Here is a 24101-nt window from a genome sequence, read left to right as displayed (position 1 = left end):
TGCCGAAACGACGCCAAGTTGCCACACAAACCGCAAGGCTGCGCGCCTGCGCCCTTGCTCCGCCAGTCCATCATCACAGTTACTGTACTCCGCCGGCACCCATGCTTCACCCTGCACTTTCTCGGTTACCTCGCTATCCTTGCCTAAGCCGGCTGTCCCCGCTGTACGATGTCATACGCCGTACTAGACTCCGCAAACCTTGACAGCCGCGCACGCATCCGAGTGCGGAGTGTGCTTACCTAACACCACAATGCCGAATCTACGGCACCAGAGCCACGTCTGGCCTCCTGCATCCTTGGAAACCCCAACGTTCCACGCCCATGTAAGAGTACAGCACCTCCTTGCAGGCGGGCTCAACACGCCCTCATAGGTACACGACGAGCCAGATACACATACATAGATCACTCGCCTCTCCATACGAAATGCCCCACACATCACACACATCAACGCGCCTCCCCTCAGTCCCCTGCCGCTCAGGCGCTCACTGCACCGCCGCCGCCCGCACCGCTCCCCCCAGCACCGTCACTCTCGCTGCCGGTCTCGCTCGGCGCCATGGCCAGAGCCACCGCCGCAGCCGCAGCCGGCGAGCCAGACTCCCACAGCTCCCACAGCGCCTGCTGCCGTGCGGAAGACGAGGACGAGGTCGAGGACGATGCCCCGGTGCTGCTAGCACCAGCACCACCGCCTTCGCCCTTCAGCCGACGACGGACCGCCGCCGCCGCTGCTTTGACCGCCTTCTTCTTTTTCTTCTTCCCAACACCAGACCCGCCGCTGCTGCTCGCCGAGCTGCCCGCAGCTGCGCCCTCGTCGGCTGACTGCAAAGCACTCGTGTCGGTGGCCACGGACACGTCCTCCTCAGAGCCTTCAACTCCACCGCCTCCGTCGCCGTCACCATTTTCTGAGAACAAGCGCTGCCGCGGCCGCCGTGACGTGCCGCCACTCATGCTATACCCCTGCAGCCGTTGCTGGCCGCGTGCCGCAACACGCAGCAGGTACTCGGTCAGCCCCCCGCCGCCGCCACCACTCCCGCTCCCTCGGCCACCCGGGCTGCTGGTGCCGGCCCTGGAAGCGTCTCCGCCGGAGCTGACGGCTCCGGCGCCGGATGCTGGTGCCCCACCGGCAGTGCTGGCGGCGGCCGCCGGATGCGGCGGCGGCATCGCTGTTGCAGCGGCCGCTGCTGCGGTGGTCCCCGGCGCCGCCACCAGCTGCAGGGTCGACCACAGCGTCCGGCCGCAGTGCTCGCAGCTGCAGTCGGGGGCGGCGGGGGCCGGCGCCGGCAGGGGCAGGTCCTGCTGCTGGCGTGGCGAGGGGCGCGGCGGCCGCTGCTGCACACCCTCGGGTGCGTGGAGCTCCTGTGGCGCGCAGGCAAGCGGTGATACGGCAGCCGTACAGGAGGTGCACCCCGCCGCAGAGGCATGGCCCATCGGCACTGCAAAACACAAGGGGCAACAGCGGCAGCGCGCCACACGCCATACCGCACAGCATCTTGGCCCTGGCAACAACATCCACGTATTGCTCACGTGTTTGCAGAAGGTGCAGCGCAGTCCGGGGAAGGCCGCGAAGAGGCGCAACTGGCGCAGCAGCATGGGCGGCACCAGCGCGTCCAGGGCTGCGTAGCGGACCTGTGCGTGCGTGCGCACACACACACACACACACACACCACACACACACACACACACACACACACACACACACACACACAGGCTTATCGCGGGTAAGTATGACTACCTGGGTCACGACAGTCACGCGACGCTCGGTAAAACGGTAGGCATCGATAAGTAACTCCGTCGCGTCATTGGGCGGGCTTTCGTTTCGTTTTTTAACACACACATACACACACACGCCAGCGCAAAACATGGGTAATCAGCGCTGGCCGCTTGTGACTAGACTGCACGAGCAGTGCCGCTGGCCGGTTGCGAGGTGGCCACCATGGCGCCAGCGCGCTGCAGCTGCAGCCCGTACACCAGGTTGCGCCCGGCACCACCCCGGAACTTGCAGTGGCACCAGCACGACACTATGCCACACGCGGGACCCCGCCCCCGCGCTCTTTGGGTTCTGAGTTGGCAATGGATGATTTCGGGATTGGCATTAACTCCCTCCCCCCGCTCTGCCCCGCGTGCACCCACCTGGCGCTCGTTGAGGTCGGGCCGCGCCCAGTTGCTGGTGGTGACCTTGCGGTGCTTCACGAAGCCGGCGGCGCCCAGCACCTCGTTGGCCAGACTGGCCAGGCCCACGCGGTGCCAGCCCGCAGCCGCAGCCGCCGCCTGGGGAGGAGTACACACACACACACACACACACACACACACACACACACACACACACACACACACACACATGCACGGGGAGGGCGCACGTGTGGGGCGGGTCACAAACCCAGCATGAAGACGCAAGGGTGTCGTGCGCACGGCATGTCGCCGCAGGTTCCCACCGCACGGACGGCGAGCTTGCTTGCATGCAAGGCGCGGGCGCAGGCGCAGGGCAAGCCGACGGCTGGCGTGCTGGCTCGCTTCAACGAGCGTGGTGGTTCAGGGCAGGCCCGAGCGCTGTGCAAACTGTAGACACCTCGACACACCTGGACGTCCAGCACGCGCATGGGCGGCGGCGGGCCGCCCAGCGTGCGCGCCAGCCGCGCCGCCTCGCTGCGGCTCCAGCCGGACGCCACCCACGTGAGGACCGGGTCGGCCAGCAGCCCATACAGCGGGTCTGTGAGGACACGTGGACACGTGGGCACGCGGGCGCATGGGTGGACACGTGGACTTGACACAGCGGGGAAGGCCAGCAGAGGAGGCCACCACCGCAACAGCACCAATCGCCGCGTCCTGTGTGTGCACCGACACCCAATACCCTACGGCGCATCAGGCTCCTTTTGACATCGCCAACCAGCACACATGCCGGCCACCTGCAACCCAGCCCCCACCCCTCAACCCCACGCCCACGCCCACGCACCCAGCGCCCCGCCGTCCATGCATACAAGGTGCAGCAGAAGCACCCGCGTGGGCGAGGCAAGCTGCAGCAGCGACAGCTTCTCACTAGCTGCCGCAGCCGCCCGAATGCTGGCACTGCTACTGCTACTGCCGCTGCTACTGCCGCCGCTGTTGGCGAACACGGCCGGCCATTCCGAGTCCACGCCTGCCACGGCGTCGTCTCCTAGAGACTGACGCAGCCAGGCAATGGTGGGGCGCAGCGCGCGGGCGTCCTGCGGTGGCGGCCGAGTGAGGAGGGAGCGGCGGCCGGGCGGCTGTGAGGAATAACAACGGCCCCCGCGTCCACGCCAAGCGCCTTACGTTTCGCAAATAGGCGGGCTAAAGCGGCAAGTTTGGAAGGCTCCTACCCCTCAGCCCCCTCCCTACGCTCAGCCCTCTGACCCTTGACCGCCCCATGCCACGGACGGACACCAACGCAAAGACTACACACATGCAAGCAAGCACGCAGCCGGTCGGCCACCAGCCCGTCACGCACCTGCACCAGCAGCACCTCAACACCGCCTGCCATGGTGTACGCCGTGACGCCGGACAGAAGCGCCGCCGCCGCCCGCCTGGCCGACACCGGCTTGCCCTTCGCCCTGCCCTTGCCTTGCGTGCCAGGCTCCGCCGCCACCACCCTGGCCGCCGCCGGATCCCGCGTGTCACCCCCTGGCCGCAACAGCCCCTCTCCGCCTGTACTGCTGCTACTGCTGCTGGCGCCCTTGCTGCTACTGCTGCTGCTGGCAAGTACAACGTTGCATAGCTCCTCGGCCAGCTGTAGCAGCTCCGGTGGCGTCGGGATGAGCTGCGGCATCGAGTCCACGCGATCCATCTCCAGAATTTTGAAGACAGGGGCAAAGTTGTACTGCAGCGGAATGCGGGCCCACAGCGTCGTGTCTGACTCCGCCTCAGCGGCGGCAGCCGCCGCCGCGGCCTGCGCCGCGGCCGCACGCTCCGCGGCCGCACGCTCCGCCTCGCGCACAAACTCCGCAGCCTCTACATCCGTGCCGGCGCTTGCTTCCGAGTCATCATCTTCCGCCGCGTCGCTTTCGGCGGCCAGCAATCGCCGCTGCCCCCGACCACTCGCCGCTGATGCAACTGCGGGCGCACACTTGCCGGCAAGCGCGGCGGCAAGAGCGGCCGCTCCTGCGGCTGCGTCCGCCTCGGCTGCCGGTGCTGCTGTGGCTGCGGCTATGGCGACGGAGGGCGCGGTGGGCAGCCAAAACGCCACGGATGCGCCTTTGCGCGGGATGCCGGCGCTAACCATTGCCTGCACGACAAGCACGAGCCAACAGCCAATCCTTAGGCTCCGCGAGGGCGCAGCAACAAGAACCACTTCCTTAGCACCACCTGCATCCCGCCGGGTGCATCGCACCCAGTGCTGACAAGCAATCTCCGACCCCGCCGCCGCCCCGGAGTCCAAGCGCCCACTCTCCGCGTTCCGCCGCAGCTCACCCTCCGCTCGGAGCGCCGCCGCCTTGCCGCCGCGGCGGCCGCCGTCAGATGATGCAAGAGCGGGCCCCGGCGACGGCAGATAGCTGCTGCCGCCGCCGCCGCCGCCGCCACCGCCACCGCCGCCGCGGCCTGACCTGGCTAGCTCCTGCAAGTCCGTGTTGCCGGCAAACGCGCCCGGCGCCCCATCCTCATCCCAGCGGCCCCAGTCAACGTCCGGGCCCCACGGCGTCAAGCCCGCGGCACCCCGGGCCGCGGCAGCTGCCGCAGTCCTGGCGCCCCCGCGTGTGGCGTCCCGCCACCCTCGGAGCATTCCGCCACCCGGCCCCGAGGTAGGCGCAGCGCCATCGAGCAGTTGTGCCGGCGTCTCCGAGTCGATGTATGAGCCCCATCCTTCCTCATCGGCTACGTCCAAGGGCAACCTGGGCTGCCCTGACGTGCCTGCAGCGCCCTCGGCGCTCTCCCTGGCGGCCGCCGTGGCGCCCCCTGGCGCCCACCCCAGCTCCCGCTGCCAGGCATTGTCCATACGTGGCCCCTGCCAGTCGGTGGCAGGTTGCTCCTCGTCGTCTCCCTGCTGCCCCTCCTGCGCCCCTTGCACCTGCGCCGCCAGCTCGTAGACCTGCCACTCCTGCTGCCGCTCCTGCGGCTCCTGCGGCTGCCGCCGCCCTCGCTGCCGCGATGCCGTGGCTGCTGCTGCCGGCCCACTGACGCCCGTCCCGCCATCTCCCTCCTGCAAGTTCCCATTCGCATACTCCTGCGCCTTCTGCGAGCGTCGCCGTGCGCGCTTCGGCAAGGCCGCGATCTCTATTTCACTCTCCTCCCAGGCCGCAGAGTTTGCCTGTTTCGCGGTCAAGGTTCTAACCTTGGAGCTCCTCGCGACTCGCAAAGCTGCCGCGTCTTCGTCAAACAGGGCATCCACCGGATCGAGCAGCGAGGTCAGGAACCGCCGATCTGCGCCGTCAGCTAGCAGCGCCCGCCAGTCGCTGCCGCCGGCGCCCGCCCCTCCGGCCTTCTCGCCGCCGCCGCGGCTCGCTCCACTGTCGCCGCCCCCACTAGCGCCGTCACCGACTGCACCGCGTGCGACCGCGCCAGACCGGCCGCTGGCGCCGCTGCTGCGACGGCCGAGCTCACCAGGCGAGCGTCCGCTGCCCCTGCCGCCCCGGACGCCGCCGGGGCTACTGCCGGGGCTAACACAGGCCGCCTGCCCCGCCGCGGCTGCTAGCGGCAAGCTGGTGCTCAGCAGCCGACCGCCTCTGCTGCTGCCACCCTGTAGAGAGGCCCCCACGCTGGCATTGGTATTGCCGCTTGGAGATCGACCAGAGAATGTGGCGGAGGCCGCCGCAGCTACAGCTAGTGCCCCCTCCGGCTGTTGCACCTGCTCCACGGCTGCAGTCGCTGCCGAGGGCACCGTCGCCGTTCCTGGCCGACGGCCCCAGAAGTCAAAGTCAAGGGTGTCGTCTTGATCAAGCCAGGCTAGCATGCGCTGCTGCCGCCGGCTCGCCGGCTGTTGTGCGTCGCTGTCGCCGGCAGCTGTCACTTTCCGGGCCCGCCCCTTTGCCTTTGCAGCGCTCGGCTCACCGTCTGTGTCCGCCCTGTGCTGCTGCGGCCCCCCTTGGTGTGGCCGGGCGGCCCCCGGGTGCCTCCCGCGCTGCAGAACATTCTGTAAGAACGAGGTAGAGGCATGCTCGGCCCGGCCGTGGGCTGCCGTGCGCCCGTGTGCGTCGCTTGCGGCAGACGGCGCCTCGTCGTTATGCAGCAGCATGTCTGTCATGCAGGGGCGACGCTGAAGCGGCCCGGCCACAGCATTGATGTGGGTTGGAGCCACCTGGGTATCCGCTGCCTGCTCTTCGTCAGCCGGGAACCCATCCGATGCCGCGGGGTCCGGCGTCGCGGCCGGTGGCGGTGCGCGCGGGGGTACGCGTGTTACCCGCCTGCAAGCGGCACGGGCAGGGTCCAGCGTGGTGCGTCCGCAGCGAGCCGCGCGATAAGAGCTTGCTGCAAAGCCATATAGCGACGTGCTTGATGGATTGGCAATGGAGCGCTGACTGGCTTGGTGCGCCACTGCGCCATTGTTTCCTTGCACCGGCCCAAGCAAGCAGGCGCCTTGCTGCACGAAGCTCATATTGTTATTATGGGGGACATGTTACAAATTAACAGCTACTCGGAAGTGCAATAAATAGGGTAACACAGCCGAACCAGCTTGGGTTTTCTTGAAGAAATGGCTTTTCGCATGGCAGTGACGCCTATTGCTTTACTTGTATCAGTACAAACAATGTATTTTACAGTGTCCCAGCCTTGCGGGGCCGGCAGCCTCATTGCAAGTTTTGATGATGGCGCTCTTTCGTAATTCGCTGTCTGTTTACACGCGGTGGCTGCAAGTATCTGTTATCGAAGCAAATCCAGCAATTATCCTGCAGCAAATCCGTTAGCGCACACCGCAAGCACAGTAACATGGCTAAACGCGAGCTTGCTGTCAGCTTTGACATTGTTAGAGAAAAGAACCTTGAGCAACTTAAGCTGCTAAACAGCGTTATCTTCCCGATGAAGTATGCGGTGAGCACGCCGATCCCGCCGGACGGGCTGCTTTGGCGAGCGGGCGCTATGGGTGGCGCTGAGACGGCGATGTGACCTTGCAGGATGAGGTGTACCGGCAATGCATGGCGTGCGGCGACCTGACTCAGCTAGGTAAGGGCGGGTCCGCAGGGTCGGCGGGCGGAGGCAGCGGGGTGCCAGGGCACATGGCGGTGGCCGCACTCACGGCCGTCTTGCAGTTTTGCTGGCCGGCCGTGTTTTGGGCCGTCCGCACGGCCGCGCCAGCCAGCGCGGCTTTCATGGGACGTGTGACAGCGCCGTTGCCTGAGTGCCTGTGCAGCTGCTGTCGGGGATCCCTGCACCTCCCGGTGTCCCGGGCTGCTGCGTGGCGTATCATTGTGCCGGACTCGCGCATGTCTGTCTGGCTGTGCACGCAGCATACCACAACGACGTCCTGGTGGGGGCCATCACGGTGCGCTGCGAGCGCCAGGTAAGGCTGAGCTGGCTGGCCCGCTGGCCGTGCGTGTGTGGGGGGGGAGGGGGGTTGGGGCCGGGAGGGGCGTGGCGCTGCCGTGCTCCGCCTCCGGATGGTGGCGGCCGCCTAGTCCTATGCATACATGCGACGACGGGCAGGCAGCACATGTGTACATAGTGTGTGTTGCTGGCCGTTCAGCTGCGGCCACGGATAGCTCTTTGCCTGATTAGCACCCGCTTGGCTATGTGCCGCACACATCCTTGCGTGCAGCCCAATGGCAAGGCGAAGGCCTACATCGCCACGCTAGGCGTGCTGGCGCCGTATCGCAACTTCGCTATCGGTGAGTGTGAGCTGGGGGCAGGAGGGAGGGAGCGGCGGTGCAACGCGCTGCAGGGGGTTCGCCGCTGCGTGCGCGTGTCGGCTGTCCCCTTGCACGATACACCCCTGTGCCGCAATCAGTCATTGAAGTGCCCGACGCGCAACCGTTGCGCTGACGGCTGGGAAGGCGGCTGGATTCAGAATGGACTTGCCCTATCAAACGGCCAAGTGCCTGCGGTCTGTATCTTATTTACCTCGCCCACGCGCTCGTCAACCGCCAGTGCGCCTCATCCTGCCCGCTCCGCCTCATTCTGCCCACACCGGCTAACCCTCCCCATTCCCAACTCATCGCACGCGCAGGCGCCAAGCTGCTGCAGCGCTCGCTGGCTGCGGCGCAGCAGGACCCCAACATCGAGGAGGCGTTTGTGCATGTGCAGGTGCGGTGACCGGCGTTGGGTGGGGCCATGATGTCGCTGTACAGCATGGTATTGGAAAGCTGGTGCCACTGAGCGGCTTGTACGAGCCCCAAAGCCGCCATGTCTTCTACTCACTTTGTACCACAACCTGACGCGTAAACCAGGTCGACAACGAGGACGCCATCCGCTTCTACCAGCGGCACGGCTTTGAGAAGGGCGAGGTGGTCAAGGACTATTACAAGAAGCTGTCGCCGCCGGACGCAGTGGTCATGAGCAAGAAGCTGGCAGCATAGAACAGGCTGGGACCTAGGCGCTGATGAGCAGGGGTGCAGGCCCGTAAATAAGCGGAGGAGACTGTGGGAGGACGTGTTTGGGTGGAAGTATGGGCGTGCGATGTGGTAGAAGGGTGAGTGGCCTGGGGTCTGAAGCTGGGAGCTTGTGTGGCGAGCTCATGGGCACACAGAGGTGCGGGAGCCGCACGAGTCAAGGTGCGGAGAGCAGTGCCGCAGGGGCGGCGGCTTCCAGGAGTGGCGAGAGGTGACAGCAGTCTTGGGACTTGGTAGGACTTGGGGAAGTGCGCCCGGCCATCCCAAGGGCCTTGCAGGGCAAATTATATGCTTGAGGTGCGCGGCGGCTTTGTTGCAAAGCACTGCCAGTGTCGAGCACGCACCTGACACCTACGCGCACACGTGCTAGAGCACGCTGTAAATGCGCTATGCAGACGCTGGGCTGCGGGACAGGAGGGCAGGCCGCAGGCGGTGGCCGGACAGGCCTTTGCTTCGCATGCGCTGCGAAACGGTAGCTGCGGCCATGTTACGGCATTGGACACCGGACTTAGGCCTAAGCAGGTTGTTTGGTGATGGGACGGCACTCACGGAAGCATTTTTGGTGCGGCCTGCTCGGACAGTGTGATGGCATGGCACCGCTGTGTGTGAAAGCTGCGAAGAGTGTGACTGCGCTAATGTTTAGGTGCATGTAACGGAGTGAAGGCCAGTCCGTCTCAGACCTCAAAGCGAGGGCCAATTGCGCAAGGTCTCGTCCATCACACTGGATCCAAGCGGGGGACACACTGACGCCCAGCCGACACGCGTTCCCAGTAACAGGCAACCATCAAAAAGCGACCGGCTGGACGGCGAATCTACCCAAAATGCCGTCCGCTTCCGGCGCGTGGTCCACAACTGCACAGTCCCAGCCTGCTTGCGATGCACTGTGGAAATAGACGCTACCTAGCATACCCTGGCAACCAACCATCGCATCCCACAACCCAAACCCCTCTTTTACCATCACACAAACTCCCCATGCGAGCATTCAGTGTATAGCTCTCACCCTCACCCTCCAACTCTGTTCACACTCCTGCTACGCGGCATTTGCCTGCCCTCAGCACTTCACTTCAATGTCAAGCCTAACCCAGAAGGGGGGCATCAATCAAAATCGCGGCGCGAGCGCTCCTTCTTCTTATTCGAGTCCTTCTTCTTGTTGTCTAGCCGCCGCTCCTTGCCCGCCTTGATCCTGCGGGGGTGACGAAGAGAGCAACATCATGCTGAAACACACAACGATTACCGTGCGATATCAGAAACCGCGCCTGCCTGCCTGTCTTCGCCTGGCCCCTGTCAGGCTGTCACCACATGTTTCCATCCTCGGACCCGCCCGCATTCCCGCCGCGAACAGCCCCTCCTCCCCGCCAACTCACTGCGCCTTCACGCGCTTGATGGTCTCCGGGTCTGCCTCCTTGGGCGTCACGTACTCTACCGCGCGGTCAATGATCTCCTGCACTTTGGCCAGCGCGTCGTCCAGGTTCTGACTGCGCGTGTGGCACGGGGTGGGGTTGTGGTCATTGCAGCAATCTCAGTAGCAAGCATGACGTGCTGAGAGCAAGGGGTGGGTGCGAAGGCATGACTGAGGTGCCATTAGGCACTGCAGGCGGAAAGCGGGAGTGAGGGAGGGAGAGGTGTGCGGTGGGGAGATCAGGTGTGCGGTGGGGAGGCAGTGGAGGTGGGGGCTGTGTCGGTGAGGAGTGGCGGTCGCCAAGCGAAAGGCTGATACGGAGGTACAGCGTTTATTCAGTGCCACGTGACAGCAAGGCAAGGACGAACAGGTGGGGTTGCCACATCTCCAGCCCGGCCGGACTCACGCTTGCGTGCGGTGGCGCTGGGATTGCATCACCAGCATGCCTTCACTGGTGAACCGGTTCTTCTCCTGCGAGCAGGAAAGCCGGGTGGGACCAAGTCCAGCTTCGCTCAGCTTCTACTTAAGTCAAGCAGGAGCAGTCACTGACCCATTGCAGTTGCCTCACCAATTGCCGCATAGCGTCCTTGACCTCATCTGGGATCCAGCTCGCCTTGCTCACATCGAACCGCATGTCCACTTTTGTGTTGACCTTGTTCACACTACAGGGGAAGATCCAGCAGTGAACATGTGAGCCCACAAACCAACCATGCGGCTGTACCAATGCACACGCCGCAACCGACAAGTGCTGCCAGGCAGCACTTTGCTTGCGACACATCCGTACACACAGTCCGCGCTGCCCAATGCCTGGCAGCACTTTGCTTGCGACACACCCGTACGCATAGTCCGTGAGCCGGCGTCGCAAGCAAGCATGCGGGGACACCCAACTCAGTCCAGCAAGATGCCTACTATGAAGCAATCATGGCCACCTTCACGTCACCTACTTTTGCCCACCGGCGCCGCTGGAGCGAGCAAAGGCGATCTCCACGTCGTCTGCGTGTTGTCACAGATGGATGGCACCACCGTGCGTGAGCATTCTTGCATGTAATTCCCCATCACTTGTTAGACTGGTAGCATGCCTTATTGCTGTGTGTGATCGCCACCACCCGCACGTGCATTTACGCGTGCCCAGCGGAACCTCAGCCGCGGGACACCGCTTCCCCAGTCTACTGAGCAGTGCGTGCTCAAGGACTGTGCGCGCAGTAGCCGCTATGATACCCACCTAGCTGTTCTCTGAGCTGCCCTCTCACCTTTCGTAATGGGGCGAACCTTGTACACCGGCTTCGGCGGCGGGGGTGTCACTGGTGTCACCCCGTCCCCGGCAGCCGCAGCTGCCACGAAGCGTGTGCTGAGCCGCAAGGTCCCTGCCGCGGCTCCGTCGTGGTGCTGAACTCGCGAGTGTTTGAGAGGCGCGCTATGTGCAGTAAAGGGCCTAAAAGCTACGCATCGGACAAGCGCTGGCGTTGAGGCACTGGCGTGCAAGTGGCGCAGCTGGCGCAAAAGCCGAACCGCAGCCATGATGCTAAGGACACGATATCACTAGGACCTAGAATGTATAATGTGCAGTCTAGAATTTACGGTTCAAGGCAATCGCGTGCGATGGCAGAGACAACTCTGCAATGGGGGCAATTATAACTAAAGTTGTTTTCAGGTCGCTCACATGTTTCACATTTAGCACACTTACTATCCTAGCCGAAATTCGGCGGGGTTGGCTTTCCAGTTTGTTGCACAGCAAGCAATTGCAATGTGGGACCTGCGTTGGCCTTGGGGACCGTTGTCGCGTGTTTTGGTTATTATCTGCCTAGCTACTGAGCACTGACTGGTCAGAGGGCTGCTGCGGGTAAGTTTTGTAAACCGTAGCTTATAGCAGGCGCCTGAAGGCGGGACCCCCAACCCGTCCTTGCTGACATGGTACCGCGCAGCGCCACGCAGCTTACCGTGACCGTAGCTGGCCAAGTGATGCAGGAGGTACTCAAGGTCGTCAAGGTAAGTCGCGTAGTGATTGATGGGCTCACACAGGTGCGGTCTCAGGCGCTCTGCACCACGGCACGGGCACGTTGCGGCCCTTCGCCGTGGTGGCGGCGATGTGGCGGCGGCGGCGCAGGGCCCGGCGGGGGTGGCTGGCCCTTCAGGCTGCGGCGATGGCGCAGGGCCTGGCGGCTGCAGCGGCGGCGCAGGGCCTGCGCCCAGCAGTGGCGGCGTGCATGTGCATGGCAGAGGGAGCAGGCAAGGCCGCGTGGAGGAGAGCGCGGCGGTTCATCCCCAACGGCTAGGTGGACGGCTTCTGGGGCCCAGTGCGCACCCGCCTGCTGCAGCAGCTGCAGGCAGCGCTGCCGCTGCATGTGACTCCCAGCAACGAGCTGCCCGCCGCGGGCCCCAGCCGGGCGGCTGCACCGACCCGCCAGCGGCAAGATGTCGGCGATGGCCAGCGCTGGTGGCGGCGGTAGCACGGCCGCGGTGTCGCGGCCCCTGAGCACGGCCGCACGGCTCGGCATGGACACACGGGCGGTTGATGGCGGAGCAGCGGATGCGCCGGTGAAGCCCCGCAAACGCAAGGCCGTTGCCGCTACCAGACAGCCTGTCAGTTCGGAGCTGCCTACGTGACGTACGGCGAGACCCCACGACCGGACGGGACTGCAGTGCGATGCCTGATAGCTTTGCATCCTGCGGGGCGCAAGTCACGAGGCAGCGTATGCCTTTGCCACTCGTTTGGAACGGGCGTGACCTTTCTTCTTGGGGGCTTCTTTCTCTTGATGCTGACCGTTGGACCTGGTCCTACATACGGGGTTGGTCAAGCCTGATAGCCTGACGCATTACGATGATACGGCAGGTGGGCGTTTAAAATGAATGGAAACATGCAGCGGGATTATGAATGTGCATAGCTGATGGTGCCGATGGGGCTGCCAATGGTACGGGCCAGTAGTGAGTCACTTGATGTGGCGCAAGTGTCATGCGCTGCGTTACATGTGCATGCATGTGCATCCGGTGACGATGTGCTGTTCAGGATGTACGTGGTGGCGGAACACACCGTCAATAGGATAGGCAACTTGGTACACGGCGCCAGAGCGCAGATTGCGCTTGCCGATGTTACGGTAGATTACTGTACATTCAGCGAGGAAGTGTACCCCGTAGCACGATCTGTCAGGAGTGTCACGCTCAGGTGCGTCGCGTTCACGGATCCTCGATTCTCGCAACCGGTGCTGTCGTGCTGGGCAGCCAGGGCTGCTGCCTGCTGGCTTCCAAACCGCCTTGACCTGTCAATTGCAGGATGTTTGCGCAGCATTGCACTTGAACAGCGGCAGTTGCACCCTCTGGCGGTTGAGCTATTTGAAGTGTTGGCAAGTTTGTGAAGTGGTCTGTGCGGGGCCGGATGCATGGACTGCCGTGTGCATTCGCAAGGCGCTTGGGCTGGCCTAGGGTGTGCATCAACGGATTGCGGAGAAGCGCACCACCAGGCCGCCACATGCTGCATGGGCAGGGTGTTGAAGCGCCATGGAGAAAGGTGCTCAAAGGAGCGGACGATACGGACATACAAGAGGCGTCATTTTGCCTTGGAAGGTCAGATGTCGACCGAAGGGCATTGTCAACTGTGTGTCCAGGATTCCAGGTCCGCAAGAGCGGGAGCGCCTGCAGCCCATCACCAACCCCAGCGCCGTGCGCCAATCCAAACTACAAAAGCTGCTGACACGTGCGCTTACGGTACCGCCTTGCGCCGCTACCCAAGCAACGCGGGAGCCAAGGGCACCGACCCGCCACGTCCGTCCTCCTCGCCACCTCACAACAGGTTCAGGTCCAGCATCTGCAGCGCCTGGTCCATGGTCCGGTCCAGGGCTGTCATGCCACAGCCCTGCTGCAGCTGCGGCATCTGCATCCCCTGGTCAAGTCCGAACCCAAAGCCGCCGTCAAAGGCTCCCGTGTCGGTCCCGGAAGTGCCGACGCCGCAGTCGCTCATGCGCACCCGCAGGCAGGCGCCCTCGTCCATCTTGGCTGCGAGGCCGTTCAGGTCCTCCAGCAGCGAGCGAAGTGCACACACCTCGCCTGTTGGGAAGGGGTGAACAGGCGCGGCGCAGTAATTACTCATCAGCGGCGCACTGCCCCGTCAGGGCTTTAGCCCTTGCCATCCAGAACTAAGCATGGCGCAGCTGCTGTATCCACAACTCACCGACGAGGGTCTCGTGCAGGCGCGGCAGCAGGTTGGCCATCGCCGGCACACCGCCCTGAGGCTGCTGCGCCTCGGCTCCCGCGGCTCCCGGCACGTCGCCGCCTGCGCCCCCTGCCGCCGCCTGGCTTGCGCCGCCGTCCCGGCTGCCCTCCAGCAGCAGCCTCAGCGCCGCCTCGCATGACTGGAGCGAGCCCAGGCCCTTGGCAAGTGCGCTGCGCAGCTGCTGCAGCGCGGCTGCACTGGCGCCACCGCCCATTGCCAGCCCCATGCCGGTGTTACCCCCCAGCCCGGCACCGTTGACAAGCGGCAGGCTGGTCATGGCGTTCTGCAGCGCCGTCAGCACCTCGCGCGTGGCGTGCGCGTGCGCATCCTGTGTTTAGGCAGGGAGGAGGGCAGCGAGTTGCGGCCTTGAGGAGCGGCTTCACCGGCGTCCTACCGAGCGCTCTGCTAACAACTAGCGCGTGCAGCGCCTGTGCCCATAGCATGCGCCCGCATCGCCCTTGTGCTATCCCATTGGTTTGGCGCGCACCTGAACCGCCGCCCAGCGCTCCAGCAGCGGCAGCTGCGTGTCCAGCACGTGCTGCGTGCGCGCTGCCGTCTGCGCGGTCACCAGCTCGCGCTGCACCTCCACACTGCGCTTCATCATCTGCGCCAGCAGCACCGCCATGAAGTGCAGCTGCCGCACACCCTACAGAGGGCAGGCGAGGGCCGGTCCGGGGCAAAAGTGGCAGCAGTGTAAAAGCATGAAGGTGAATTAGGTGCGCACGAGTGGGAAGGCGTTAGCAGTGTACAGGCGGCGCACCTTTTCATAGCGGGCTCGGGCCGCGGCTTCAGCTTTGACGGTCAGGACGCGGTACTGCAGCTCCTGTGGGGCATGAATGACAGCGAATGAGTAGAGGCAACAAACTGAGTTGCCGGCGCGTGGCACCCGGTTGTGACTCCTCCTAGCCCCGACACCCCGAGTTGCACGCGTCAAGCCAAGATACGGTATCAAGTGCTCCCGCTCACCAGCAATCGCACCGCCTTGAGCTGGTCCCGCATGGAGCGTCCTGCTGCAGTCATTACCATGGGCGTCTAATCAGTTCTTTACGGATTCGGTGCGTGAAGCAGGCCGGGACAGCCAGACCACGCACTAGCAATGCCGCAGCGTTCCATCGCCACCAGACTCGCCATCGACTCACCAATGTCAGACGTGCTGGCCTCAGCATTTGAGCCTAGCCGGCCACCCGCCATGTCCGCGGTGGGGCCAGGTGGCGCCACACCGCGCGCGCTGAGCGGCGGCGGGCTCCGCGCCGGCTGGGATGCTGCGAGCCCACCCGCCACAGCTGCTGTGGCTGAAGAGGCGAAGCTCTGAACCACGTGGCCCCCGCCGCCACTCAGAGAAAACGGCACCGGCGCCATGCCCGCACCAGCTACAGCGCCCTGCACAGGCCACGCGTTTGCACGCATATGAACAGCTTAGCCACAAGGCACGTCAACGGTGAACGGGCTGTCCCCCAGCAATGCCATACCATCCAGTGTTTTACCACCTCAGCCCAACCGGTAAAATCCCGCCTGACAGGAGCCAGTGCGTGCACCGCGTGCCTCAGCCCTGTGCCATTTACCCGCAGCGGGCTCTTGGCAATGCGCGAGGATGGCAGGGACACGGGCGTGCGCAGTGCCGCGTCCTCGTTGCCGTCGGGGAGGGGCACCTGGGGCACACCACGTGGCACGTTTCTGTCAGCGCGCACAACCACCTCCAGCAGGGTCACAATTATGACGTGCGCCCACGCGGCTCCTGACGAAACCCCGAACACCAACTTCCAGCACCACGCTCACCCGCAGCGCCTCCTCCACGTCAAAGGCAGGCAGCTGCTTCCTCAGCGCCCGCTGCAGTACCTGTGGGTCAGCTGCAGCCACCACAACGGCCGGGCCGCGGGGCGGCGGCGGCGCCATGGCAGTGACCACCCCGGCACCATACCGCGCCCGAGCCGCGGCAGAAGCAGGCCCGCTGCTCCCGCGGGCAGACACAGGCGCTGCAGCTGCTGCAGCCCGCATCTGTTGCTGTTGTTGCAAGCCGGCGTAGTTACCGCGAGCCGAGTTGGGCGGTGCGGCGGCTGCAGGCGCGGCGCCGGAGCCGGAGATGCGAGCAGTGCTGCTGCCTGCACCTGGCACGCTGCCGGCGCCAGCTGCTTGCAGAGCTGCCATGTTTAGGGTCGGCACACGCGGCGCCGGCCCGCTCGGGGCGGTGGCGCCGTAACCTTGGCGCTTAGAATCCAGGTACCTGGAGGCGAACAAAATTGGTGAGCAGGTGTCGGAGACGGCGATGCCGTGACCATCATGTGGTGCCTACTAGGGATGCTCTTGTATACTACACAAGGGAGGCTCCTGCCCTCCAGGAGAACTCAACCTCACCTCTGCAGCGCCTCCCGCCTGTCCTCCTGCTTCACCTCCTCCATACGGCTGGCCAAGTTGCCAGGCTGCCCGCACTTCGATGCCGCCGAGCCCACCGACACGTCTCGACCAGGGCTGTTGTTCTGAGTGCGTGCCAGCAGCGTCCTGTGGAGTTATGCACAGAGACACCTAAGCCGGTTGCGCGTGTGGTTGCAGGCCATGCTTTAGCGCGGCCGCATGTTGATACTGGTGGACCCCTTGACTGGTACACTGCCTTAACAGGGCAAACTCGAAGCATTAGTCGGACCTGCTGGTAAGGGCATTGCCGGTGCGCTGCAGGTGGGCCTCCAGGTTGAGGCTGCGCCCAGGCACCAGTGGCTGGGCTGGCGTGGAGGTGGCAAGCGCAACGCTACCGCCAGCCCGAAGGTGAAGTGGTTCGCGTCCTGTTGCGTCTTTCCGTGCCGTCATGGAACTGGCGGCTGTGGACGACAGGTATTTGGACGCGACCTACGACGAAAGAGGCACGGCGCGTCGGTTGCGCCTTGGGAGTTAGCGCGCACGCCCCCAGCCCCTCCTCACCGGCCGAGTGCTTCGTGACCTGCCGCCCATACCCGTGCGGGTGCTGGCGCCTGTGCTTCCTGCAATACAGGTTGCAAACATTCCCGTGACCCAGGCTGGCGAGCTGTGCCGCGATGCTACATGCTTGCTTGAGCAGTCGCTTGAATCAAGCAAGCCCCTTGGTGCTGACCTGTCATGGATACCTCCATGTGGTCCTCCACATACGTATGTGACGGCTCCATTCTGTTACAGGGCCTCGCGGGGTGGAGCGAGCGACTAGTATATTTTGGTACGGGCTTGACTCGCCCTAAGGCATGCTAATGTATCAAAGTAATAGATTGTTATCAACAAGGGCGACTGAAATTAGCAAAGGCTGGTACAGAGCAGGAGCTGTCAGCGCCTCTGCGGATCATTGCTGAATTGCCAAGGGAGCGGCCTTCCACCAACCATTGTCACTGCAAAGTATCAATTCACATTCATCTTTATTGTTACGTAGGTAGGTAGGAAGTTTCTCGATAAGGGCTGAGCATTCCCCGTAGCTGTCTCCAACAGCTCGCTCATGTTTCTCGCCCCTCGCCCGCCAGCTGATGAAAATGCTGGAGTCGGTGGTGCTATTAAGCTTAGGTCAGGGCTTGGGGGTGGTCTCCGTGGGATCGGGAGCGCAAGCGGTCCGCTGAAGCCGCTGGCGTCGGCCAACAACAAGGCGGCTCCAGGCGGACCCTCAAAGCTTGGGCAGACATATTCTGCTCAGCCACGTGCAGTCTTGGGGAACTTGACCAATGTCAACGCGAAGCTGGGCTCCTCGTCGGCCGCATTGACGGGGAAGGCGAAGCCGGCTCAACCGCTGCAGTATCAGGCAGCTTCCATCGAGAATGCTGCCGGCAAGGGCTGGAAAGCACAGGAGAGCGACCGCACGGTGCAGGAGGTGCGGGTCTCTTGGCCGGTCTGTCTTACTCCCGCACTTGGCTGAGGCGTTCCGTCCTTCCAGGCGAACGCTGTGACGATCCGTGTTAACCGGACCATTGCGGCCGTCAGCACGTGGAGGACAGCCCCCTTCTACATCCTGGTACGGCAGTGTGTGCGGCACTTGCGTTACGACGACCGCTCAGCTGCGCGCCACGGGGAGCTATCTAGCTAGCCATTTACGTCAAGGAGCCAGCGGCAATTAATCCTTAGCAACCCCATACCAGCACCATGACCTTTCCCCAGCAGCATCTTGCCTCACGTAAACATGCCAACCTGGACTTTGCAGGCAGACGAGGACGAGAGCGACGCCAGCGAGGCCGATGAGCCCGCGCGCGAGACCGAGGCTCCCATCATCGTGCAGCTGCCTGCGACAGGTCCCAGCACCCGTGGTGGTGAGTGAGCAGCGCACACCCCGAGCTTTTGGCGATGGCGGTCCTTGTCAGTGCGCATGCTGCTCCTTTGTTCATACCGTTTACAGCAAGCACCCTCTTGATGGTACTGCTGTCTTTTGTCATTGCGCCTTTGTCCTTACAGACGAAAACACTGCGCCGCCGGCGGCGGGCAGCAGCGGTTTGCACATCTCGGCTGGGGCAAAGCTGCCGGACCTGGGCGCTGGCCCGCTTGACCTGGCATTCGATTTTGACACTGATGACGAGGACGCGGCCCTGCTGTGAAGCGGATGCCGTGCCTGCTTTGACTGTAGTCCGGACAAGGGTAGCTGGCTTGCTAGAGCAGGAGCGCTGGGGCACCCTGTAAGAGCGAATCCAGTGGCCAAGGAGATATGTGTTGCCTTCATGGCATATCCACTGTGCACCAGCGGTAGAGGTGCGGCGGAGCGCTGCAGGGCGCGCTTCAAGCCAGCGGTCACTAATATACGCTGTGCTGACACACGTAATTCATCCCTAGAAACGAGTGCACGTCGTACGCATAGATAGCTGCTGCTACAAGGACGTGCTAATCTGCCAGTAGGCGTAGAACTTGATACGGTACTGTTCTAATGCAGGTTTGTAACAGCAGCGGTGCTAGCGGGCGTTGAGCCTTGCAGAGAGCACCATATGCAACGGACTGTATCCAAGCCATCTGTAAGGACTGCATCAAAGCCTTTACCATGACAGGCGCGGCTGGCGCACTGAGGGCGTGGGGATGCGTAGGCAGCGCAGCCAACCATGATGCAGGCATACCCAGTTACACAGATTGGCGTGTGTAGAATGCAACCTGACACGGTGCTTGGTTGAGCCCCAGAATGGGTGCATTATGTGTATCTGTTGATACTCGAGCCCTTCCCTTACAATGACTGATTATCAAGAATCAGTCACTAATACTCAAGTGTTGCCATGTTCACGGCGTTACCGTCACAAAGCTTTGGGTGCACTTTTGGCAGCGTCATTCGTGAAACTCCATCACACACATCATACCGTAAACAGCAGCTATGCAGGAGCCTCACGGGCTGCTTGCCTACCATCAGAGTTCCTATCGCCCTGCTTGTCCTCAAGATCAGTGGCCCGGGCATCAAGGGCAATGCCAAGCGGGCCACTTGCCCAAATCAATGCATTGACACCATAACCCGGGCCGTTGACAGCTAGGTTGCAATGACCACATCCCACAGTCTTGCAAGAGTGCTCGCGGCGGACTCGCCATAACATATCTAGTGGTTTCCTCTAAACTCCTGCTCGCATCGGGCACCGGTAAATCTGGCCTATAGCAGCGCGCACAGTTCCCGTTGCGGTTTCCTGCTAGCAGGGCGGCTGTCTACGCATTTCATCACACCAGCTATGCTCGCACAGTTTATGACTACCGCTACACAATGTCTACAATACACCCTGCTGCGAGGACTAGGACTGCGGAGAGCGGGCGTCCATCAGGCCCGCTGACAGCCCCACGGGCGTACCCGCCATGTTTAGCGCGCTGAGTGCCCCCACCGTGGCCGATGTGGGCGAGAACTCTGCCGAGGACATGGGCGGCAGTACGGGCAGCCGCAGCCCCTTGCCGTTGGCAGCGGCGCCGCCGAGCCCCACACCATCGGCGGACACCTTGGCCGTGCCGCCGCAGGCGTCGGATGCCATGGGTGTGTGCGGCACGGCGCTAACCCCCACTAGCGCCGCTGCCGAGCCGTCCACTGAGACGCTGTAGTTCCACTTCCCTGTCTTGGCTGCGGTCTTGCGCGTTGGGCTCATGATCAGGCACTCGAGCTTGTTCTTCTGGGTCTGCGTGTCAGTGAGGAAAACAGGAATGCATTAAATGGGCCGGACAGTCTGTGCTGCGCGTCAGCGTGAGTCATGCATAGGGTTGTTCCTGGCCTTAGAATGGAATTCCTTCTAACGTTATAATAATGTAGAACTAAATTAAATCATTAGGATGAGCATGAGAACGAGGTCCGTAACTTTTAACCTAGGGGGAGTTCGCTGCTGAAACTTTGGCAAGCCAACGGCTGATGCGCACCCAGGTGTTTGCAAAAGTCGGCACGTTTGCGGGGTGCACAGGCCAGGCTGAACTGAGTATGCGCCCCCCAGATACAGCCATACTGACTGCGCTGGTCACGCTAGACCCGTCATCAGCAGCCTGTCCAAGGTGCCCGTTAGCCATTGCACATACGCACGGACGCATGCCGGTATACGGCATGCCTAGGGTTGTTCCACTTGCTATCCTCCGCCTCCCCACTCCTCTGCTTTGGCGCGCTTCTGTCCCCAAGATTCAAAGCCAATCCGTGTTTTCTCAATCCCAGGTTCTAAACCCGGTCGCTTGGGCCTTCTACAAAATACGGTTATAATATATTAGATTTTTCCTAAGTTTAATTCTCATCCTAAGACCCGGCGCAACCCTAGTCATGCAGGCCAGGCATAACGGTGCTAGGCGGCACGAAACCAGCAGGCATCGAAGTCCGGAAACCAGGAGGCATCGAAGTCCCGAAACCAGGAGGCGGCACGAAACCAGCAGGCATCGAAGTCCCGAAACCAGAAGGCGGCGCACTCACTGGCACGCCCTTGACGCCGGTGGGGGTATGGGGCTGGGGGGCGCTCACGATCGGCCGGAGATGGCAGGTGATGTCTGGCGAGTGCACAGTGACCGGCTGCTGCATGGAGACCGTGTCGCGAAGTGCTCCCGGTGGTGCGGCGAACGGCCTGTGCATGGACACCCGGTTTGCGGGGGGCGAGCTGGCACCACTGTCGAGCGACCGGCGAGGGAGGTTGCCCAGGGCGCTAGCCCCGGCCTGCGGGCTGCCGTCGGCACGGCCGCTGCAAGACGCTGGCTGCTCGACCTTTGAAATATCCGGGGCTTCCATGCTGCTGAGCCGCGCGGACAGAGCTCCTTGGGCGACCTCCTGCGCCCCAGGATGAGAACAGCGTTTGCTCGTCTTCCCACACGCGGAATGGGTAGGGCGCCCGGGGCTGGTGTCTCGATGCGCAAGGTTCCCTAAAGGTAGGTTCGTGTGGCAGTTTAATGGCCTGGTGCGGCTTCCGAACCTCGTCGCCCGGCGCATTCTAGGTTGGAGAGCCCAAGAGACTTACTTGCCCAATGTAGCCCACCAATACCTCATAACAAAGACCTACCGAGGCTCTTGTAGGACCGGCGTCAGCTAACACAGCTCCACGACGTGCGAAGGCTAGCGCTCGCCGTGTGCCAAGCGCCTCGGAAGCCGACTACTAAGCCAAACCGATTAAAAAGGCTGATTTTGTCGAAAGATACCGTTGGGCGTCGTTCAAGAGGTGTGAACAAATTTTGTTCTCTTGCGACGCGCTGCGTGCGTGGTAAGTGATATGCAGTTCCCTATAATGTATAGCTATCAAAATTATATGGTACCTATGTTCGAATAGATGTAAATGACATAGCACCCGGGGACGTCCCGCGCAAATGGATGCACGGAAATGGGACCTCGACCCAGATGCCAAGACTAACCCGATGCACTATCCCGTTCAACATAATTATATTTAGGCTGGCAGGAAGAGCTTAACTGGCAGGAAGAGCTTAATTGGCAGCGTGAGGAAGAGCTTAGTGTCAATTCTGCAAGGTTGCCGCCCGAAGATCATTCTCTCAATGCATTAACGTTATGGCAGCATTGCCATCAACAAACAAAGCTGACGAGCTCTTGTCTTGGGCAGAGCGGCTGCGAGCGCTAGGGCCCGCCGCAGCTCCTCAGGCCTCGAGCTCATCAGCTTCCTCAGGCTCAACTCCTATGCATGCTTCGGCTGCCGCCAAAGAGTCCACAGCAGAAGCGGAGTCGGCGCGAGCACCAACCGTGCCGCACCTCTTCGTGCAACGCCTTGATGCCCTTCCAGAGCCCACTATGGAGCAGCTGCTGCTCGCTATGGAGCGCCTGGGCTCAAAGCCACAGCCGCAACAACAACAACAGCGGGGTTGGCTGTCTGCGCTCTTCGGCGGCGGCGGCAGCAGCGGTGCTGCAGCCGGCGGCGGCGACACGTTTGGCGGTGCCTCGCAGCAGCCGGGCGGCGCGAGCCGCCCTGAGGTGCGGCGCCTGCTGCAACAGTGGCGACAGCAGGAGCTGGCGGCAGATGCGGACACAGCCGACTACTCCAGTGAACCCTACGACAGCATCCCTCGCCAGGTACCGTGTTCGCATGGGGCTAGGCTGGGGGTGACGAGGGCAGCGGTCGTGTGCAGGAGTGCTCAGCCGCGACGTGTAGTGCACCGGGAGCGGGTGTAGGAGGCGGCCCTGCACACGCCTGTTGCTGGGTACGCATGTTGGGGACAAGGTGGTGCGTGTATATGACATGTAGCAACGGATGTGGGTCCATTTTTGTGGCATCACCGGCATGCCGCGCACCGGGCAGGGCTGGATGTTGGGGACTAAGCAGCTACAGGACTGGTTGACTGGCCATGCACTCCTAGTCCTAGTTTCAGACATGCACCACTGACAAACATAATACACACACGTGGCTTGCTCATCGCAGGTGGAGCTGCAGTGGCGCACGTACGCAAAGTGGGTGCTTTGCTGTAGGCACCAAGTTGTGCTGCGTCGCACTGCCACCGCATCAGCACCGCGCGTGCAATGACGCTTACCCCTCACTCCCTCCGCCTTAGCGGTATTCAGGGTTGGGGCATTCTTCTCCGGGGGCAGCCGACCGCTTGAGCAGCCTCGCCTCCGCCCAATGCAATCTCCAACAGGCTTTATCCGGAGGACGCGGCCGCGCGCGCACGCGCCGCGGCGCTGCTTCAGCCACGCGGGTCCGACGCCGCCGCCGCCTCAGGTCCTGCTGCTGCTGCTGGCGGCGGCTCGGCCGGCGGCTGGCTGCCTTCTGCGGCGGAGCTGCAGCGCACACTGCACGCCATAACCGCAGCCCCGGCCGCAGGCACTGCAGCCGGCGGCGGCGGCGCCGCCGCCACCGCCGCCGCGCCCAGCCCTGTCGAAGCCTTCTCGCCCGGGCGCGAGTGGGTGGCGCGCCACGCACGGCAGCAGCCGGTGGTGCCGTTTGGGCGCGATCTGACGGACCCTGACTTTGTGCGGCTGCTCGGGAGCTTGGAGGCATGGTACGGAGCCCACTACGACCGGTTGGCGCCGCTGCGCCGCGGCCGCCGCGCGCGTCTGCTGGCGCTGCGCGGCGCGCCGCTACCGCCGGACTGGCAGCTAGGGCGGAGGCGAGGCGAGGGGCGAGGCCGCGGCGGTGGAGGCGGAGGTGGAGGTGGGGGCGGCGGCTGGCCGGGGGTGGGGCTGCTGCGCTGGTGCGCGGGCGCAGTGGGGTTGCGGACGCGGCCGAAGATGTGGGACGTGGAGGTGGTGGTGGAGGCTGAGGGACAGGAGGAGCAGGGACAGCCGCTGAAGGCGATGGTGGAGCAGCAGCAGCCGGACGGGCTGCGTGAGGCGCCAGTGGCGGCGGCGCGTCGGCCGGGCGCTGGGCTGCGCCCGGGTGGGCTGCAAGTGGCGCTGGAGCAATTCGCGCTCCGGCGGGTCACCCTGGTTCCCGCGGACTGGCTGTAACGCACGGCGAGCTGTGACGCGTCGAGCTGTTGCGATCAGTTGATTGGGCGCACCCGAACGCGACAGGGATAGCGACTTGGAAGGTGCAGTTCGGGTCAAGAGCTGCAGGAGGCAAAGCCGAGCGACCCGAGGGACCTCGGATTGAGTGAATGACCCGGTCTGCGGATCCTCCGGGTTTAGACCTCTTAGCCTGGAAACAGAGAAGGGACACCATTAAGCTTTAGGGACA

General features: G+C 63.4%; 8 protein-coding genes across 8 annotated transcripts; 4 read left to right on the top strand and 4 right to left on the bottom strand.

Moving 5' to 3' along the window:
- On the bottom strand, positions 1 to 6552 carry CHLRE_02g101900v5 (uncharacterized protein). The gene is made up of 6 exons (XM_043059735.1): positions 3460 to 6552; positions 2947 to 3196; positions 2573 to 2703; positions 2127 to 2264; positions 1521 to 1622; positions 1 to 1352 (listed from the first exon to the last, which is right to left on the bottom strand). The coding sequence occupies exons 1-6, from the start codon at positions 6175 to 6177 to the stop codon at positions 474 to 476; spliced, it is 4218 nt and encodes a 1405-aa protein (XP_042927369.1). The 5' UTR covers positions 6178 to 6552; the 3' UTR covers positions 1 to 473.
- A 150-nt stretch (positions 6553 to 6702) lies between these two features.
- On the top strand, positions 6703 to 9147 carry CHLRE_02g101850v5 (uncharacterized protein). The gene is made up of 6 exons (XM_001699750.2): positions 6703 to 6968; positions 7052 to 7100; positions 7385 to 7437; positions 7693 to 7762; positions 8101 to 8177; positions 8321 to 9147. Exons 1-6 carry the CDS (start codon positions 6867 to 6869, stop codon positions 8447 to 8449), a joined length of 480 nt encoding a protein of 159 aa, XP_001699802.1. The 5' UTR covers positions 6703 to 6866; the 3' UTR covers positions 8450 to 9147.
- Positions 9148 to 9150: 3 nt separating this feature from the next.
- On the bottom strand, positions 9151 to 11452 carry CHLRE_02g101800v5 (uncharacterized protein). The gene is made up of 6 exons (XM_043059734.1): positions 11132 to 11452; positions 10826 to 10874; positions 10450 to 10543; positions 10288 to 10352; positions 9847 to 9957; positions 9151 to 9665 (listed from the first exon to the last, which is right to left on the bottom strand). Exons 1-6 carry the CDS (start codon positions 11397 to 11399, stop codon positions 9578 to 9580), a joined length of 675 nt encoding a protein of 224 aa, XP_042927368.1. The 5' UTR covers positions 11400 to 11452; the 3' UTR covers positions 9151 to 9577.
- A 120-nt stretch (positions 11453 to 11572) lies between these two features.
- CHLRE_02g101786v5 (uncharacterized protein) lies at positions 11573 to 13388 on the top strand. The gene is made up of 2 exons (XM_043059733.1): positions 11573 to 11721; positions 11804 to 13388. The coding sequence occupies exon 2, from the start codon at positions 11887 to 11889 to the stop codon at positions 12352 to 12354; it is 468 nt and encodes a 155-aa protein (XP_042927367.1). The 5' UTR covers positions 11573 to 11721; positions 11804 to 11886; the 3' UTR covers positions 12355 to 13388.
- Positions 13389 to 13396: 8 nt separating this feature from the next.
- Positions 13397 to 17311, bottom strand: CHLRE_02g101750v5 (uncharacterized protein). The gene is made up of 12 exons (XM_043059732.1): positions 17165 to 17311; positions 16996 to 17054; positions 16724 to 16923; positions 16438 to 16581; positions 15862 to 16306; positions 15648 to 15734; positions 15225 to 15465; positions 15052 to 15095; positions 14846 to 14908; positions 14573 to 14731; positions 14044 to 14413; positions 13397 to 13919 (listed from the first exon to the last, which is right to left on the bottom strand). Exons 2-12 carry the CDS (start codon positions 17023 to 17025, stop codon positions 13657 to 13659), a joined length of 2046 nt encoding a protein of 681 aa, XP_042927366.1. The 5' UTR covers positions 17026 to 17054; positions 17165 to 17311; the 3' UTR covers positions 13397 to 13656.
- Positions 17312 to 17473: 162 nt separating this feature from the next.
- Positions 17474 to 19038, top strand: CHLRE_02g101700v5 (uncharacterized protein). Its single transcript, XM_001699751.2, has 4 exons — positions 17474 to 17899; positions 17963 to 18040; positions 18227 to 18332; positions 18475 to 19038. Exons 1-4 carry the CDS (start codon positions 17534 to 17536, stop codon positions 18612 to 18614), a joined length of 690 nt encoding a protein of 229 aa, XP_001699803.1. The 5' UTR covers positions 17474 to 17533; the 3' UTR covers positions 18615 to 19038.
- A 75-nt stretch (positions 19039 to 19113) lies between these two features.
- Positions 19114 to 21706, bottom strand: CHLRE_02g101650v5 (uncharacterized protein). The gene is made up of 3 exons (XM_043059731.1): positions 21489 to 21706; positions 20912 to 21259; positions 19114 to 20144 (listed from the first exon to the last, which is right to left on the bottom strand). The coding sequence occupies exons 2-3, from the start codon at positions 21218 to 21220 to the stop codon at positions 19773 to 19775; spliced, it is 681 nt and encodes a 226-aa protein (XP_042927365.1). The 5' UTR covers positions 21221 to 21259; positions 21489 to 21706; the 3' UTR covers positions 19114 to 19772.
- Positions 21707 to 21902: 196 nt separating this feature from the next.
- CHLRE_02g101635v5 (uncharacterized protein) lies at positions 21903 to 24068 on the top strand. Its single transcript, XM_043059730.1, has 3 exons — positions 21903 to 22501; positions 22848 to 22876; positions 23062 to 24068. The coding sequence occupies exons 1-3, from the start codon at positions 22223 to 22225 to the stop codon at positions 23870 to 23872; spliced, it is 1119 nt and encodes a 372-aa protein (XP_042927364.1). The 5' UTR covers positions 21903 to 22222; the 3' UTR covers positions 23873 to 24068.
- The last annotated feature ends 33 nt before the right edge of the window (positions 24069 to 24101 follow it).

The sequence above is a fragment of the Chlamydomonas reinhardtii genome, chromosome 2, assembly GCF_000002595.2.
Source record: "Chlamydomonas reinhardtii strain CC-503 cw92 mt+ chromosome 2, whole genome shotgun sequence".
NCBI lineage: Eukaryota > Viridiplantae > Chlorophyta > Chlorophyceae > Chlamydomonadales > Chlamydomonadaceae > Chlamydomonas > Chlamydomonas reinhardtii.
The sequence above is the reverse complement of the archived record's forward strand: the minus strand, read 5'-3'. Positions and strand labels throughout refer to the sequence as shown.